Here is a 19,610-nt window from a genome sequence, read left to right on the forward strand (position 1 = left end):
TAGAGCAGAGACTTGGCCTCCCTCCTGGGGAAGAAGCCCTGGGAGTGGCGCTTGCCCTCTAGCAGCCGGAAAGGGGTCCTTGAGTGAGAAAGGGGCGGCACTAACCTGGACTTCAGGGGGGCAGCTCTTCTGCGCCTCCAGGGAGAGCTGGAGCCCTCGCAGGCGTTCGTCCAGGTGGCGCACCTCCTCCTCCTTGCGCCACTGCAGGCGGTCCATCTGCACCTCCAGGGACATCAGCTCTTCCACCTTCTGCTGCAAGGTGGCCTCCAGCTGCTGCACTTTGGTGCGGAGGTCTTCGTTCTCCTGCGAAGAGCAGTGTGGGAATGTTCAGGGAGGCAGGAGAGGATATATTGTCTATTAACATCCTTCCTAACTTGCAGTTCACACGACAAAAGGAAGATGGAAAAGAAGAGAAAAGAGAGAGAGATGGCTGCGTGCCTTGAGCTTTTGTTTTCCTTGTTTTCCTAGAGTGGACATGCAAGGGGATGTTTGGTCCAGCCAGTCAGAACTTCCTGTTTCCTCCTGGGCTGGGACATACTTCCCCTTGCATGTGACTAGAGGTGGGTATGACCTTACCTGTCCAGGTGACAAAAGCACATGGCACACAGCACCCTCTCTCTTTTTGACTTCCTCTCCTCATTGGAGCAGCGTTTTAGCTGGAGATGCCAGGACAAAGAGACTATCTCCATATGGGGAGACTCACATGTATATATGTGTAACTAAGTCTGCCTTCAGGGATCCATCTGTGAACTGATGATGATGTGAGTAAACTACTTTTATATATCTTAAACAAGATTGTGGCGTGTTTATTCTTTTAAGAGGGAAATAAGGGATCTTACCAGGAATCTATATTGAAAAGCTTAAACAAGCCTGCAGCCAGCTACCTGCTCTGCATTTTAATAACAACAACAACAACAACAACAACAACAACAACAATAATAATAAATTTTATTTATACCCTTCCCTCCCCAGCCAAGACCGGGCTCAGGGTGGCTAACACCAGATATAAAACAATTGATTGAACCACAACTTAAAAAACAAGATTAAAATACAACATTAAAATGCAGCCTCCTTTCAGGAGAAACTCAAATCAAAAACTTTTTTGGGGAGGAAAACGTTAAAACTCTGCCAAGTTATAGAACTTGCTAGCGCATGTTAGGAAGGATATTAATAAACAATATATCCTCTCCTGCCTCCCTCAACAGTCCCACAAAATGCAGGGCTGGAAAGGACAAAATAAGAGAGCCACCTTGGTGCAGTGGTTAGAGTGTTGGACTAGGACCAGGGAGACTCAGGTTCGAATCCCTGGTGACCTTGGGGGCCATTCGCTGCCTCTAGGGTTTCCCTATTTCAAAAAGTAAAAACCAGGACACCCTGAAAATTGTTGTGCTTTTTTTATAGGAAGATACTTGCAGGGTTATTGTGGGATTTAAATGAGGAGGTGGGGAGGAAAGGGGGTCTCTCACCTTCACCAGCTGTGCAGGGGGCTGTGCAGAGACGGTGGCCAGCTGCTGCAGGAGCCCCTGGGTGATATTCAGGCTCTGCTTCAGCCCCTCGTTCTCCACCGTCAGGTTGTGGATCCGCTTCTCCGAGTCGGTCACTCCCTGGGGGGTGGGAGACAAAAAAAACTGAGGGTTCCCCACCACCACCAATTCCAGAATTATAGAACCCCAAGGGTATCTATGGTTTTCTCAGTAGAGATGTGTGGAAGCGAGAGCTGGACCATAAAGAAGGCTGATCGCCGAATAATCAATGCTGTTGAATTCTGGTGCTGGAGGAGACTCTTGAGAGCCCCATGGACTGCAAGAAGATCCAACCAATCCATTCTGAAGGAAATCAGCCCTGAGTGCTCCCTGGAAGGACAGATCCTGAAGCTGAGGCTCCAAGACTTTGGCCACCTCATGAGAAGAGAAGACTCCCCGGAAAAGACCCTAATACTGGGAAAGATGGAGGGCACAAGGAGAAGGGGACGTCAGTGGACGAGATGGTGGGACAGAGTTCTCAAAGCTACCAGCATGAGTTTGACCAAACTGCGGGAGGCAGTGGGAGACAGAAGTGCCTGGCGTGCTCTGGTCCAGGGGGTCACGAAGAGTCGGACACGACTAAACGACTAAACAACAACAAGGGCATCTAGTCCAACCCCCTGCAATGCCGGAATCCACAGCTGTCAACTTTTCCGTTTTCTTGAGAGGAATCCTATTCAGAATAAGGGTATTTCCCTTTTAAAAAAGGGAAAAGTTGACAGCTATGCCGGAATCACAACAAGAGTGTGGGATGTGAAACACAAGAGGAGTCAACATTCCTAGAGTGAACACGTTTACACATGGGGAGGAATGTTTGTCCAGCCAGCAGGTAAACTTCCTGTTTCCTTCTGGGCTGGGACAGACTTCCTCTGCATGTGACTAGAGGTGGGCGTGGCCTCACCTGTGCAGGTAACAAAAGCATAGGACTGGCAGCCATCTCTCTCTCTTTCACTACATGCATCGAAGAAGCAACATCTGCTTAGCCAAAGATGCTCTCTTAGCCAAGAGAGGACAAAGGGACTGAGATATCTTAGAAAAGTAACACATACCTGGAAACTAAGTCTGCCTTCTGGGATCCAATCGTGAACAGAATGTGAGTGAGTAAACTCTTTTAAAACTTTTATAAAAGACTGGTCGTGTCTTATCTTTTATGAGGGAATAAGGGGAAAATACCAGAACAGTTCAGGATGTGGGTGGCGCTGTGGGTTAAACCACAGAGCCTTGGGCTTGCCGATTAGAAGGTTAGCGGTTTGAATCCCCGCGACAGGGTGAGCTCCCGTTGCTCGGTCCCTGCTCCTGCCAACCTAGCAGTTCAAAAGCACACCAAAGTGCAAGTAGATAAATAGGTACCGCTCTGGCGGGAAGGTAAATGGCGTTTCCATGCGCTGCTCTGGTTCGCCAGAGCTGGCCACATAACCCAGAAGCTGTACACCAGCTTCCTCGGCCAATAAAGCGAGATGAGCACCGCAACCCCAGAGTCGGCCGCAACTGGACCCAATGGTCAGGGGTCCCTTTACCTTTACCTACCAGAACAGTTATTATAGAGGCTTTAACGAGCTTGAGCAAACGCATCCACTGTGAGTTTAAAAAGGGGAATGTTACTCTGCTAAATTGTGAAAGTTGGAAAGGCTACAATCAAACAATATATCCTCTCCTGCATCCCCAAACATTCCCACAAAAGGAATCCCTGGCAGAGGGCCATCTCACCTCTGTTTCAAAAGAGGTCCTGCACTATTCCCCACCCCCTGCTATGGGTGCTGCCCCAATACCCAGGCTCAGTTCTCCCCGGTCCCGAGTGCGAGGGCCACGGGGGGGAAGGGGGTCCAGTTCTCCTCACCGTGCCCATGCGAAGCCGTTCCAGCTCCTCCTCGCGCTCCTGGATCTGTTGCTTCAGCCCCTGGATCTGGTGTGGAAGGAACAAGAGGAAAGTCACCCTCCCTCTGCCCCACGATCCCTCAAACCCCACTCTTTGGGTAAAGGCAGGAAACAGACCCACCTCATCTCATCAGGGTCTCCTTCGTACAGGACTTGACATCTTTCCGCAGGGCCTGCAAGACAGAGCTGTTCCACCTGGCCTTTGGTTTGGACTCGGTCTGACCCTTATGTTTCCCTCCCCTTATGGTCTTGATCTATCGGCGACTTTTAAAATAAGGCTGCATTTTAAATTGCATTTCAACCTGTATTTTAAATTGGCTTTTTGGGGGGGGGGTCATTATGTTTTTACTGTGATTTTACTGTATTGGTGTTAGCCGCCCTGAGCCCAGCTCTGGCCGGGGAGGGCGGGGTATAAATAAAATTTATCATTAAGAAAATTGTAAACATTTGAAAACGTTTGTAGGCTTGAATTGAAATGTTTTGTAATGTAAATATAAGGAGGTGATTTACGGATAATAAGGTGAAACATTATAATTTGACAACGGGTAATTAAGTGCTTATAGAAATGCGAAGAATATGGAAAGTTATGGGGAAGTCCGAAAGAGCGAAGGAGGTTGATGCTCTTACAGAGTAATATATTAAGTCACAGAATTATGTAACAAAATGTGAATATGATTTAAGTGGAAAACTCAATAAAAATATTTAAAAAATAATAAAAAATTATTATTATTATTATTATTATTATTATTATTGAATCAGAAAACCGCAGGGTGGTAAGGGATCCCTAAAGGTCCTCTAGACCAACCCCCCTTGTAATGCAGGAAGTGCAGTTCAAAAATCCCTGCCTCTCTGGGGTGCAACCAGACTGGGCAGCTGAGCAAAAAGAAGGCAGAGTGCAGCCCTTGTGGCTAGTAGCCGCCAACAGTAGTAGTAGTAATAATAATAATAATAAAATTTATTATTTATACCCCACCCTTCCTAGTTCAGAAAACCGGGCTCAGGGCGGCTAACAACAAATTTAAAACACTTAATTGATGCTACAGAAAACAGCATAAAATACAGTATAAAGAGTGAATAACAATAAAACCAAAAATCAATTAAGGGGGGGAATCCATCCAATAAACATTAGATGATCCCCAGGGCTAGCTGGCTGAATTGGTCCTACTTGGGCCAGCGAGGAGACCAGGGGAGAATTAGCTGTGGGGTCTCAGAGTGGGTGATCTTCATAAAAAAGGAGAGGGAGGGAAGGAAGAGGAATAAAAGATCAGGCTAAGTTCAGAATGAAAGCCAGGCGGAATAGCTCTGTCTTACAGGCCCTGCAGAAGGAGGTTACATCCTGCAGGGCCCTGGTCTCGTGGGACACAGCTTTCCACCAGGTCGGAGCCACCACTGAGAAGGCCCTGTCCCTGGGGGAGGATAATCTAACTTCCTTAGAGCCCAGGACCTCTAAACTATGGTTATTCATGGACCTTAAGGTCCTCTGCGGGGCAGACCAGGAGAAGCGGCCCTGTAAATACCAGGGCCCTAAGTAGTAGTAGTAGTAATAATAATTATATTATTTATACAGTGCCCACCTGGCTGGATTTCCCAGCCACTCAAATAGCCCTCTCCTCCTCCAATTCTCTTTTAAAGCGCCTTTGGTTGGTGACCAGCACTGACTCCAGTGGCAGGGAGTTCCGCCGTTTAACTACATGCTGAGCAAAGAAGCCCTTTCTGTATGGGCCCCATTTCACAGCAGCCTCGGTGGCTAGCTTGGCTGACGTTCAGGGACGATGGGAGCCACTGGGCACAAAGGCACCCAGAAGGCAGCGAGACCCGGCCCCTGGCGACCACCCCCAACGCCCCCCCGGCCCTCCACCTCACCTGATGGTGGAAATTCCCGGCCAGCCGCTGCTTCTCTCTCTCCCGCACTTCCGCCTGCTGACGGAGGCCTGTCACCTCTTCTGACAGCCGGCTCCGCTCGCCCTGGAGGGTGTTGATGGACTCCACCAGCTGGTGCACCCCGGTCGATGCCACTGGGTAGAGCAGGCAGGCTGAAGGTAGCTTCACCCCTGAGACAGAGGAGGAGAAGGGATAGAGCCCCTGGAGATGCCGCCGCAAGGAATCTTAGGACACCCAAAGATCATCCAGCCCAACCCGCGACAATGCAGAATCTCAACGGAAGATTCCAAGCCAAAGGCCAGGGGGTCCCTGCCAACTCTCAAGTTCTATGATTCTGACATCTGGCCTCCTTCCATGCCAATAATAATAATAATAATAATAATAATAATAATAATAATAATAATAATTTATTTATACCCCACCCATCTGGCTGGGCTGCTCCAGCCACTCTGGGTGGCTCCCAACAAAACACTAAAATACAATAACCTATTAAACATTAAAAGCTTCCCTGAACAGGGCTGCCTTCAGATGTCTTCTAAAATTTGGTGGTTATTTTTCTCTTTGATATCTGGTGGAAGGCGTTCCACAGGGAGGGCGCCACCACCGAGAAGGCCCTCTGCCTGGTTCCCTGTAACTTGGCTTCTCGCAGCAAGGGAACCGCCAAAAGGCCCTCGGAGCTGGACCTCAGTGTCCGGGCAAAATGATGGAGGTGGAGACGCTCCTTCAGGTATACTGGGCTGAGGCCGTTTAGGGCTTTAAAGGTCAGCACCAACACTCTGAATTGTGCTCAGAAACGTACTGGGAGCCAGTGTAGGTCTTTCAAGACTGATGTTATGTGGTCTCGGCCACTCCCAGTCACCAGTCTAGCTGCCGCATTATGGATTAGTTGTAGTTTCCGAGTCACCTTCAAAGGTAGCCCCACATAGAGCTCATTGCAGTAGTCCAAGCGGGAGATAACCAGAGCATGCACCACTCTGGCAAGACAGTCTGCGGGCAGGGAGGGTTTTAGCCTACGTACCAGGTGGAGCTGGTAGACAGCTGCCCTGGACACAGAGTTAACCTGCGCCTCCATGGACAGCTGTGAGTCCAAAATGACTCCCAGGCTGCGCACCTGGTCCTTCAGGGGCACAGTTACCCCATTCAGGACCAGGGAATCCTCCACACCTGCCCGCCTCCTGTCCCCCCAAAACAGTCCTTCTGTCTTGTCAGGATTCAACCTCAATCTGTTAGCCGCCATCCATCCTCCAACCGCCTCCAGACACTCACACAGGACCTTCACCTCCTTCACTGGTTCTGATTTGTAAGAGAGGTGGAGCTGGGTATCATCCGCATATTGATGGACACCCAGCCCAAACCCCCTGATGATCTCTCCCAGCGGCTGCATGTAGATGTTGAAGAGCATGGGGAAGAGGACAGAACCCTGAGGCACCCCACAAGTGAGAGCCCAGGGGTCTGAACACTCATCCCCCCCCACCACTTTCTGAACACAGCACAGGGGGAAGGAGCGGAACCACTGTATGACAATGCCCTCAACTCCCAGCTAATAATTTATTATTTATTCCCCACCCATCTGGCTGAGTTTCCCCAGCCACTCTGGGCGGCTTCCAATCGAGTGTTAAAAACAATACAGCATTAAATAATAAAAACTTCCCTAAACAGGTCACCAGCCCTTAAATTTCTAATTTTAAAAAATTCACAGTCTTTGCATAGATATATTATCACAAGCTTGGCTTTGAACGATTCTAACACAACATGCAATTTAATAGTCGCATTAGGCAACAGTCACAAGAGGGGCAACTTGCTATACTTTTAATGTACTACTGTGAGCACCTCTTCCTATCAGAATGAAGCGCGTAATTTTTTTAAAAATGAAGATTGTAGATTAATTAAAAGAATGCTAAGCTGTTTGCAACGGTAAACTTTGTGTGGGTGGAAAGAGATGAAGAACATGACACGGGCAACACCGAAATCACAGAAAAGGCAGGCGAGGTTTTAAAATGTAATTTCTGTTCAGTGGAAACAGGAATGACCCAACACACATTTGAATGTACTGGTGGCATTTAACAAAAAGTAGAATACCAGAGAAAGATGCAGGGCAAAGCTCTGAAAGCTTTTTTTAAACACAAGTGGTATTTTAACATACACTGAAGTTTAGGAATGTAGGCTGCAGCTTCTATTTGTTGAATGGTCTCTTTAAATTTGAAGGTCCATTATTGTTCCGCAAGATGCGTATTTCTTTAAAGGCCAGAGCAAATAACTTACAGCTGTGAAGCAGTATAGCAGGTGCTGTTACGTTGTGGTAATTAAGCTGTTGGGTATGATATATAAAGAGCAGCATGTCGCTCTCTCAGTACCCTGGTGGATCATGCTTATTGATATATTGTAATTTAGTGTAAAATGAGTTTTTGTTTTCATTCTTAAAACCTAGCAAAAGTTATTTTGCGTTTCTTGAATGTGTGGTCTCCCCAGCATGCCTTCTGCAGTGCAACTAATCTGCAAAATATTGCAAAATATACAGGGGACAGAGAGGCAGATCAGTGGCCCGCCCCATCCACACCAACATTTCTCTGATGAAGATGGGAAAAGCAGGACATTTTGGGATCAAATCAGAAACCGAGATGGCTTCTGTAAATCTGGGATTGTCCCTGGAAAATAGGGGCACTTGGTGGGGAGGGTGTTTGTCACCCCAGTGAGGAACCTAGAGTGGATCTTCACGCAGGAAAACCCCCGCTATAAATAAGTCATAAATTAAATTGTTATAACAAAATAAAAAATCTCTATGCAAAATCACATACAGAAGTTTTTTGCTCTACAGCACCATCTAGTGTTGCATGCTTATAATGCATTTAAAACGCTGCTTTTTTGGCTAATGTGGCTGAGTCCCTACTGTGCATGGGGACGGCACCTGGGCTCACCTTCGTGCATCTTCTCCAGCAAGCCTTGCTGCTCAGAGATGACGCCTTCCAGGCTCTCGATGAGACTCAGCTTGTCCTTCACCCGCTGGCGATAGGCCCTCTTCAGACCCCTCAGCTGCTTGCGGCGCCGACTCTCCTCCTTGCGCAGGCGGGAGCGATACTCACCGGCCTGCTCTTGCAGCTGCTGCATCTGCGCATAATGCTCCAGGAAGGAGAGGAGGTGGGAGATCACTGAGAGGAGAGGCGACTCGGGAGGCTGGTGACGGGACGGAGCAGGACCCGAGGAGGAGAGCAGGGCGGGAGACAAGAGAAAGGTCAGAAAAACAGAAACATATTGTAGAGAATCATATAACTCTGGAGTTGGAGTGGAACCCAAATCTAGCAGGATCTGATTTCTTTCCGTAGGGCCTGTAAGACAGAGATGTTCCGCCTGGCCTTTGGCTTGGAATCAACTTGATCCCCTTCCCCTCTTTCCTTTTTCCTTTCTCCTTTCTCCTTCTGTGATGGAACTCCTATTTGGGGACTTCCCTGGCTTTTTCTGGCCCACGTAGGACCAGTCTGGATAGTTAGCCTTGGTGAAGACCTGATGTTTTCATCTCCAAAAAAGTTTTTGATTTGAGTTTCCATTGAAATGAGGCTGCATTTTAAGGTTTTAATCTTGTTTTTAAGTTGTATTTCAACCAATTTGTTTTTATATCGGTTGTTAGCTGCCCTGAGCCTGGTCTTGGTAGGGGAGGGCGGGGTATAAATTATTATTATTATTATTATTATTATTATTATTATTATTATTAGCTCAACCCACTGCAATGCAAGAATCACAGCTAAAGAACCTTCAACACGTGGCCAGCCAACCTCTGCTAAAAAAATTCCAATGAAGCAGAGCCCGCCACCTTTGGAGGGAATCTGTCCTACTGTCAAACAGCTCTTACCACCAGAAATTTCTTCCTGATGTTTAGTTGGGATCTCCTTTCTTCTGACTTGAAGCTATGGGTTCGAGTCCTACCCTCCAGAGCAAGAGAAAACAAGCTTGCTCCATCTTCCCTGAGACAGCCCTTCAGATATTTGAAGATGGCTATCCTATCCCCTCTTAGTTTTCCTCTTTTCCTACACCCCAACTCATGGGTAGGCAAACTAAGGCCCGGGGGCCGGATGCGGCCCAATCGCCTTCTAAATCCGGCTCGCGGATGGTCCAGGAATCAGCATGTTTGTACATGAGTAGAATGTGTGCTTTTATTTAAAATGCATCTCTGGATTATTTGTGGGGCATAGGAATTTGTTCATATTTCCCCCCAAAAAAATATAGTCCAGCCCCTCACAAGGTCTCAGGGACAGTGGACCGGCCCCCTGCTGAAAAAGTTTGCTGACCCCTGGTTAAAGCTATGTTTTCTCCAGTAGTGATGTATGAAAGTGAGAGCTGGACCATAAAGAAGGCTGATCGCCAAAGAATGGATGCTTTTGAATTCTGGTGCTGGAGGAGACTCTTGAGAGTCCCATGGACTGCAAGAAGATCAAACCTCTCCATTCTTAAGGAAATCAGCCCTGAGTGCTCACTGGAAGGACAGATCCCGAAGCTGAGGCTCCAAGACTTTGGCCACCTCATGAGAAGAGAAGACTCCCTGGAAAAGACCCTGATGCTGGGAAAGATGGAGGGCACAAGGAGAAGGGACGACAGAGGACGAATCAGTTCATTTCCCCCCCAAAATATAGACCCCTACAAGGTCTGAGGGACAGTGGACTGGCCCACGGCTGAAAAAATTTACTGACGCCTGTCCTAGATCCTTTCCACATGTCCTGTTGGCAAACCAGGTGTCCCCCATCGTATATTTATCCATCCAATCATTTTAACTCCATATTTAATTTAATGTTTTCCACAAGGCCACTTCCCCCCGTTCCACCACCGCAGAACAGAAGTGAAATGGATTTGGGGTGGGGGCACTCACCTTTCCACTGGCCGGGTCTTTTTCCCCAAGGAGGGTCTTCACAGCAGCCTCCGCCTTGAGGGACCGGAACTCTGTGAGCGGAGTCGGAGTGTCCCCCAACCCAAGGCCTTCCTCCTCTTCCTCCTCTTCCTCTGTATTGTTGCTTCTGTCGCTCTCTGAGCTGCCTGCCAAGAGAAGAGACCCCTGGCCAGGGAGAAAAGGCACCAACCGGCAGCATCCTCTCTCAGGGGTTGACCCTCCCCATCAGAAAGCCCGTTTTGTTCCTGAGTGGGGAGAGATGGTGGGGAGTGGCTGTGTCCCAACCCAAGACCTGGGGTCTGAGCCCAGCAGCACAGAGTCTCTCCCAAGATGTATGGACAGTCAAACACCTGGGCTGATTCCCAAATCGCTGCACATTGGACGGGACAGTTGCCCTATTAATGATGAGGATGACTCCATCCTTAAACTGTGGGGTGTGATCCATGAGAGGCAGTCAAGTACAACACTCTAGCGGGTGCAGAATGCCACTGCAAGACTCCTTACGGAGTCCTCTCTGCGGGACCACATTCACCCAGTGCTATATCAACTGCACTGGCTCCCAGTGGAGTACAGGATCAGGTTCAAGGGGCTGGTTTTAACCTTTAAAGCCCTATACGGCCTAGGACCCTTGTCCCTACGGGACCGCCTCTCCTGGTATGTCCCACGGAGGACCTTCTTCAAACAAAAACATCTTGGAGATCCCGGGCCACAGGGAGGTTAGACTGACCTCAACCAGAGCCAGGGCTTTTTCAGCCGTGCCCCCGATCCAGTGGAACTTGATATCTTTCCGCGGGGCCTGCAAGACGGAGCTGTTCCACCAGGCCTTTGGCCAAGGCACAGTCTGACCCCCCTCCTTTGGTAATCCTCACAGAACTCTAGCCCAATGGTCGCCATGAATTAGATTTTGAATTGATTTTAGAAGGAATTGATTTTAGAACATTGTGTTACTTTTACTGTTGTTAGCTGCTCTGAGCCCAGCTTCGGCTGAGGAGGGCAGGATATAAATAAAACTATTATTACTACTACTACTACTATTATTATTATTCCTTGAAATACTGGGGAAGACATACGAGGGAATGTTTGGTCCAGCCAGTCAAAACTTTCTGTTCCTCCTGGCTGGAGCATCCTTACATTTGCATGTGATAGAAGGTGGGCGTGGCCTTACCTGTCTAGGTAACAAAAGGACGAGTCATGCAGCACACTTCTCTCTTTTTGACTTCCTTCTTCGTATGACCAGCTAGGACTTCTCTGCTAGCTCTCAGCTAGCAGAAGCACTGGGATTATTCCCCCATATGGGGTAGATCCGCATGTACATGTTTGTAGCTAAGTCTGCCTTCAGGGATCCAACCGTGAACTGATGTAAGTAAACTTATTTTATTGACTTTGAGTAAGATTGTGGCGCCTTTATTCTTTTAAGAAGGATTCAAAGGGAATTGTATACAGTCATACCTCGGGTTACAGCCACTTCAAGTTGCGCTTTCTCGGGTTGCGGACCACCAAACCCCAGAAATACTGGAACAGGTTACTTCCAGGTTTTGGCGGTCACGCACACGCAGAAGTGCTAAATCGCGCTTTGCACATGCACAGAAGCACTGAATCGCTACTTTCGCCTGCGTTAACGCAGATTGCAAATGCTGCAGGTTGCGAATGTGCATCGCGCACGGATCACGTTTGCAACCCGAGCATCCACTGTAATAGTGAGAGGCTCACACGAGCCTGCAATCAGCTATCTACTGTGCATGTAAAAAGGGGGATGTAACTTTGCTACATAAAGGAACTTGCTAGCGCAAGTTAGGAAGGATATTAATAAACAGTATAAACTCTCCTGCCTCCCTGAACGTTCCCACATATACAAGGCCCCCTTAGGGAGGACAGGAAGACTTTGGGACTAGCCAACCATTCTGGGCTACCCTAACTTTTGCTGCTGGAGGTGGGGGGCAGACAGAGAGGGGTCCGGGTGACTTACTGTCCAGTTCACTCATCTCCTTCCAGGGGTCTTTGCTCAGGGCTTTCTTCGTCCTCCTTGATTGCTCCATGGAAAAAGCTTTGCAGTCCTAGGTGGGGTGGAAGCAACAGGAGACATAGTGTAAGAACATCTTTAAAAATATATAGCAACAAGAAATGGAGAATGTTTAGGGAAGCTTTTAATGTTTGATGGATTACAGTATTTTTTTTATTTGTATTTTTTTGGAAGCAGCCCAGAGTGGCTGGGGAAGCCCAGCCAGATGGGCGGGGTATAAATAATAAATTATTATTATTATTATTATTATTATTATTATTCCCAACCTTTTTTTGCCCATGCCCCAGCTAAGCATCTCTAAAATCCTGATCTCCCCCCGTGACATATAATTTGTATTATTCAAAAAGTGAACTTTTTCATAATTTTTAATTGATTTTCAAAGATATAATATACAACATAAAACAGTACAAAGTCCAAATATTGAGATGCGCTGAATCTTCCTGACTTTCTCCCATCCCTTCCAGGGGTCCTTTTAATTCAGTACTTCAAAAAGTGAGTGCCTATTCACATGGAGGAAACCTAAAAGGCCATTAATTGTTAATAACTCATTCTCGAATTTCCCCTGTGGGGCGTGTGCCTCACGTTGGTAATCACGGTCTTAGATGGAAAGGAACAGCAAGGAATCTGTGATGCCTGGTCTGAACACTGGGAAACATCAGCAGAGGGAGGAATAAATGGATATCTCTCTAGATTGAAAATCAGGCTATTATGAAGAAGACTTGCTGGCACACCTAATGGATGGATAGTTTGTTGTTGTTTAGTCGTTTAGTCGTGTCCGCCTCTTCGTGACCCCCTGGAGCAGAGCACGCCTGGCACTCCTGTCTTCCACTGCCTCCCGCAGTTTGGTCAAACTCATGCTGGTAGCTTCGAGAACACTGTCCCACCATCTCGTCCTCTGTCGTCCCCTTTTCCTCGTGCCCTCCATCTTTCCCAACATCAGGGTCTTTTCCAGGGAGTCTTCTCTTCTCATGAGGTGGCCAAAGTCTTGGAGCCTCAGCTTCAGGATCTGTCCTTCCAGGGAGCACTCAGGGCTGATTTCCTTCAGAATGGAGAGGTTGGATCTTCTTGCAGTCCATGGGACTCTCAAGAGTCTCCTCTAGCACCAGAATTCAAAAGCATCCATTCTTTGGTGATCAGCCTTCTTGATGGTCCAGCTCTCACTTCCATACATCACTACTGGGAAAACCATACTGGGATGGATAGTTAGAAGTCACTTTTACAGTGGTACCTCGGGTTACATACGCTTCAGGTTACAGACTCCGCTAACCCAGAAATATTACCTTGGGTTAAGAACTTTGCTTCAGGATGAGAACAGAAATCGTGCTCTGGCGGCGCGGCGGGAGCAGGAGGCCCCATTAGCTAAAGTGGTGCTTCAGGGTAAGAACAGTTTCAGGTTAGGAACGGACCTCCGGAACGAATTAAGTACTTAGCCCGAGGTACCACTGTACTTATCTTTCTTTTGTGGGAATGTTCAGGGTAGCAAGAGAGGATATAGTGTTTATTAATATCCTTCCTAACTTGCACCAGCAAGTTCCTTATGTAACAGAGTTACATTCCCTTTCTCACGCACAGCAAATAGCTGGTTGCAGGCTCGTGGAAGCCTCTCACTATTATACAACTCAGTCTGTCTCAGATTGAATTGTATAGTTCCTGGTAAGTTCCCTTTAAATCCCTCTTAAAAGAATAAAGACAGCACAATCCTATTCATAGTCAATGAAAAGTAAGTTTACTCACTTTCAGCAAGTACAGTGGTACCTTTGATTGTGAACGGGATCCGTTCCGGAGGGCCGTTTGCAACATGAATAGAGCGCAAGCCGCAGCGGCGCATCTGCGCATGCGCAGGTTGCGATCCGTCGCTTCTGCGCATGCGCATGCCGTCATTTTGCACTTCTGCGCATGCGCAAGCGGCGAAACCCGGAAGTAACCCTTTCTGGTACTTCCGGGTCGCAGCAGGACGTAACCTGAAAGAACGTAACATGAAGCGGACGTAACATGAGGTATGACTGTTCACAGTATCAATCCTGAAGGCAGGCTTAAAGACTTAAAGTTACAAATAGCAACATGTGGATTTACCCCAAATGGGGAAAAAACCTGTGCCGAAGAATGGATGCTTTTGAATTCTGGTGCTGGAGGAGACTCTTGAGAGTCCCATGGACTGCAAGAAGATCCAACCTCTCCATTCTGAAGGAAATCAGCCCTGAGTGCTCCCTGGAAGGACAAATCCTCAAGCTGAGACTCCAAGACTTGGGGCACCTCATGAGAAGAGAAGACTCCCTGGAAAAGACCCTGATGTTGGGAAAGATGGAGGGCACAAGGAGAAGGGGATGGCAGAGGACAAGATGTTTGGACAGTGTTCTGGAAGCTACCAGCATGAGTTTGACCAAACTGCGGGAAGCAGTGGAAGACAGGAGTGCCTGGCATGCTCTGGTCCAGGGGGTCATGAAGAGTCGGACATGACCAAACAACAACAACAACTTGTTCTGCTGTTGGCTGAAAACCAACATAGCAGTCCTAACTGGAAGCAGACGAAAGGAGAATGATGAAAAAGGAAGGGAGTGCTGCATGACTCATCCTTTTGTTACCTGGACAGGTAAGGCCACGCCCACCTCTGGTCACATGCAAGAGGAAGGATGCTCCAGGCCAGGAGGAACAGGAAGTTTTGACTAGCTGGACCAAACATTCCCTTGCATGTCCACTCCAGCGTTACAAGGAATGTCGTACTTGTCTGCTACCTGTGGACCACATCCCACATCTTTCTACGTTACCTTTCTCTCAGTATTCTATTCTATTTCATCTTACTGTATGACCACCAACCTAGGTGGCTTTTAAAAGAGAATGAGACAGATTCATGGAGGAGGAGAGGGCTATCGATGGCTATAATAATAATAATAATAATAATAATAATATAAAAAAAATTCCTTCCAGTAGCACCTTAAAGACCAACTAAGTTAGTTCTTGGTATGAGCTTTCGTGTGCATGCACACTTCTTCAGATACCAGTGTGCATGCACACGAAAGCTCATACCAAGAACTAACTTAGTTGGTCTTTAAGGTGCTACTGGAAGGAATTTTTTTATTTTGTTTTGACTATGGCAGACCAACACGGCTACCTATCTGTAACTAATAATAATATAGTAATACAGCAATACTTCTGAAGGCCAGTTGCTGAAAACCCCAGGAAGGCAGAGTTGCTCTTGTGTTCGAATCCTGCTTGCAGGTTTCCCTTTGGCTGGACCCCGTGAGAACAGGACAATGGACTAGATGGGCCCCTGGCCTGATCCAAAAGGTACTCCTTATGTTCTCAGCAGGGGCCACAGGGCCTTAGAGTTGTCCGTGAGGTGCGTACGTGAGGAAATCATGGCGTTGGAAAATTAACCAGCGACGTCTGGCCTCACCCTGTCCCCACCCCCAACGTCAGCTTCTCTAGGATTTGTGCCCATTCCCAAACAATCCCCCCCCCCCACTCCTGGCTCCGACGCTTCATTTGTCCTACAATTAGGGGCCCTTTCCTGGCAGGGATTCTCTGATGGGCTTCTGCCAAACCAACCGTCACTCCAGGCAGGGAAAGGAGCATTAGAAATGGAAGCTGTCACAAACACCGATACCTCTCCACTTTCCTTGACAGAGTCAATTGCTCTGTCAGTGACAGAGATTGTGGGGGTGTTCCTCTCTCCTTGTATTTAAAGTCAAAGCAGAGGCAGTTGTGAATTTGCATGCATTTAAATGACAGGGTGCATGTAACTGAGGAATGACCCAGAGTTCATTTATTCACACACAGTCAGTGTCTCTCTAGCAGACAGGCCTCAAATGCCCCCCTTTCAGTCAGCTGTAGCTGCCTGGCCACCCTAGTCGGGAAGCAGCTCCGTTTCCACGGCAACAGGCGCCATGGAAACCGCATCACTGAGCGATGGGCCTGTTTGTCAGAGGCCTCTGCCTGTGGATGAGCAGATCCAGATTTATCGCTCCTCTCCACACATGGCAAGCAACTGACGGAGCATCTGCCCTCCGGGATGCAGCAGAGATGTGGGAATAAATACTTTAAAGGGCAGGGAAATAAAGAGGTCTTGCAGGAACGGCGGCTGTCCAGCGGGACTGATTTGAGCCTGTCTTAGCTCTGAAATATTTTTTTAATGCCACTAGGAGATCTTTTTCTGTCTGAAGGTTGAATTCCTTTCCGGGCTACCTTTCGAGGGAAAATGGGCAGGGGTAGGAATGTTACTAGTTTCTACAAATTCTCTCACACTTCTATATTCTCCTTACAGACAAACACAGGGCATTATCAGCACATTATCCAAGCAGGCAAAAATATTTGCGGGGCCACACAGGGCCAGTGAGTACAGTGGTCAAAGGGTCTGATAAGGAGGCTTGGGCACCTGGACCTGAAGTTCCCCACCTGTGCAATAATCTGATGCATGAATAAAAATGGTACCTCTGAGCATGCACAGAGTACCTTTCTCCTAACACTGAGTAGAAGCAACAAGCTCCCAAGCATCAGACACTACGGTCACCTCACACTTTATTGGACTTCCTGGAAGGAAAGCACTCGAACGCAAGAAAGAATAATGTGAAATATACATGCATTTTTAAAATACATGTGATAATGGTTACATGTGTCTGTTTACATGGGCAAACGTTCTATTCTGCAGCAGTTGTGTGTGATAAATCCATAGTGCGCGCGGAGCATGCCTGAGTAGGTCAAGCATTCGGGTCAGAGAAACAAGGCATTTATTGACTGCTCAAGTTGCAGGCTGCGTAGATGACACCCAAAGGATTTGCTGAGGCAGATCAACAACCGTCACCTCAGAAGGTCCCTGAATGTGGCCTTCCAGGCAATGATCATTTATATGATTTATTTACAGTGGCACCTCGGTTTAAGAACAGTCCAGTTTAAGAACGATTCGGTTTACAAACTCCACAAAACTGGAAATAGTGTCTTGGTCTGAGAACTTTACTTTGGTGTAAGAACGGAATCCGAACGGTGGAAGGGCCCCAGCAGCGGGAGGCCTCATTAGGGAAAGCGCGCCTCGGTTTAAGAACGGCTTCAGTTTAAGAACGGGCTTCCGGAACGGATTAAGTTCGTAAACCGAGGTACCACTGTATTTTATTTCTTTGGCAAAATCATGGTGGAGAGAGTTATCTGGCTGGCCATTGTGAAAACAGGATGCTGGACTTGATCCAGCAAGGATCTTCTTAGTTTCTTACCCTCCCTTCACCCTAAGGACCCTGGGCAGGTTGCATCAGATTAAAACCTGGTATTAAAAGCAGTTTAAAAGGTATTACAGTCACAGGACAAGAAGCAGAGATCTCAGGTGTCAAAGAGTTTTGCCACGGACTCCCACTGCGTGATGAGGAGGTTCGCTATAATAGAAACATAGAACTGCAGAGTCCAACCCCCTGTAATGCAGGAATCCTTTGCCCAGTCCCTGCTTATTTAACTTATATGCAGAATTCATCATGCAAAAGGCTGGGCTGGATGAATCCCAAGCCAGAATTAAGATTGCCGGAAGAAATATCAACAACCTCAGATATGCAGATGACACAACCTTGATGGCAGAAAGTGAGGAGGAATTAAAGAACCTTTTAATGAGGGTGAAAGAGGAGAGCCCAAAATATGGTCTGAAGCTCAATGTTAAATAAACAAAGATCATGGCCACTGGGCCCATCACCTCCTGGCAAATAACAGGGGAAGAAATGGAGGCAGTGAGAGATTTTACTTTCTTGGGCTCCATGATCACTGCAGATGGTGACAGCAGTCACAAAATTCAAATACGATTGCTTCTAGGGAGAAAAGCAATGACAAACCTAGACAGCATCTTAAAAAGCAGAGACATCACCTTGACAACAAAGGTCTGTATAGTTAAAGCCATGGTTTTCCCAGTAGTGATGTATGGAAGTGAGAGCTGGACCATAAAGAAGGCTGATCGCCGAAGAATGGATGCTTTTGAATTCTGGTGCTGGAGGAGACTCTTGAGAGTCCCATGGACTGCAAGAAGATCAAACCTCTCCATTCTGAAGGAAATCAGCCCTGAGTGCTCCCTGGAAGGACACATCCTGAAGCTGAGGCTCCAAGACTTTGGCCACCTCATGAGAAGAGAAGACACCCTGGAAGAGACCTTGATGTTGGGAAAGATGGAGGGCACAAGGAGAAGGGGATAACAGAGGACAAGATGGTGGGACAGTGTTCTTGAAGCTACCAGCATGAGTTTGACCCAACTGCAGGAGGCCGTGGAAGACAGGAGGGCCTGACGTGCTCTGGTCCAGGGGGTCACGAAGAGTTGGACAGGACTAAGCGACTAAACAACAACAAGGACTCAAACCCGTGACCCTGAGAGCCTTGTTCTCTACCGACTGAGCTATACTCTGCATGCAGTCATTTCTTCCTGTCGCTGCTCCTCCGCCTCTCTCCGAAACAGCCATTAGCTATTCCCCTTCAAGAGACAAAAATAAGCCACGGGCATCACATTCTCTGGCCTGTCAACGCCGACTGAAATTCTTTCCCTCTGAAGAATCCCAGCCCTTTCTGTTCTCTCCCCCCAGAGTGACAGGACTTCAGGGTGGAAAAGAGACAGCTTGCAGCATGTCACATCCTGCAGAACTTTTATGTCCTCCGCAGCTCTTCCCAGAAGCCGCTCACCCACTGGTCGTTGCACGGCTCCTCGCAGAAGCCTCACGGAGGACCCAATTTCCATCACTTAGTCTCCGCAACCGACAGACAATGGACCATGAAAAATGTGCAGACCTTTGGATGAACTCACGCATGCGTGGAAGGAGTTGGGGAGATCTGGGGAAAACGACATTCCCAACCCAGGGGGTCAAGAGGCATAAAAGGCAGGGATGGGAGACTGAGGATTTGGCTGGGTGGGCAGCCAGTAAAGTTGGAGGGGGCACCGATTACACAAAGACACACATACACACCCTGTGCACACACAAAACACCCTTCCATGTGAAAATCAGGCTCAGCTTGGGTGGGTTATTTGCATGTTCACCCAAGATTATGTCCGCAGCGACTCAAGTATTTGGTTCCACTCCCACACAGGTAAATCTCCGGCATCTAGTAATTTAGTTAGTTTTGTGGAGATTTTCATTTTATAATGTATATAAAGCCAGAAAGAAACTCTTCTAACAGATGAAAATTAAAAGATGAATACTGAGACCGTAAAATAAAGAATGAGTCCCATTGCACATGGGTTAAAATATCAAAGTAAATAATATTAGTATTATCTGATTATCGACTCTAGCTGCAGGTATCCTGCATCTAGGGATCAGCTCTCTGTTCCATGCCTCCTGGGGGACTGGTTTATCTATATTTACTCTTCAGAGTATGGGAGGCAGTGTGGTGTAGTGGTTAGAGTGTTGCAATAATACCTGGGAGAGAGCTGCGTTCACATCTGATGTTGGGAAAGATGGAGGGCAGAAGGAGAAGGGGACGACAGAGGACA

At 47.6% G+C, this 19,610-nt stretch overlaps 2 protein-coding genes across 2 annotated transcripts in view; both read right to left on the reverse strand.

The window, feature by feature from the left end:
* Nucleotides 1–19,610, reverse strand: part of LOC310849215 (flap endonuclease 1-like) — a 200,919-nt gene that overhangs the window by 153,598 nt on the left and 27,711 nt on the right. The window lies entirely within an intron of this gene.
* KIFC2 (kinesin family member C2) overlaps nucleotides 1–19,610 on the reverse strand; it is a 44,345-nt gene that overhangs the window by 22,961 nt on the left and 1,774 nt on the right. Inside the window, exons 2-8 of the mRNA XM_083749077.1 lie at nucleotides 12,119–12,206; nucleotides 10,135–10,298; nucleotides 8,195–8,450; nucleotides 5,262–5,449; nucleotides 3,361–3,426; nucleotides 1,467–1,604; nucleotides 106–303 (exon numbers count right to left, since the gene is read on the reverse strand). Of these exons, the coding sequence (XP_083605203.1) occupies nucleotides 106–303; nucleotides 1,467–1,604; nucleotides 3,361–3,426; nucleotides 5,262–5,449; nucleotides 8,195–8,450; nucleotides 10,135–10,298; nucleotides 12,119–12,206 (1,098 nt within the window). The remainder of the gene's footprint in view (nucleotides 1–105; nucleotides 304–1,466; nucleotides 1,605–3,360; nucleotides 3,427–5,261; nucleotides 5,450–8,194; nucleotides 8,451–10,134; nucleotides 10,299–12,118; nucleotides 12,207–19,610) is intronic.

The sequence above is a fragment of the Podarcis gaigeae genome (genome assembly GCF_964106915.1).
Source record: "Podarcis gaigeae genome assembly, chromosome: 7".
Lineage (NCBI taxonomy): Eukaryota > Metazoa > Chordata > Lepidosauria > Squamata > Lacertidae > Podarcis > Podarcis gaigeae.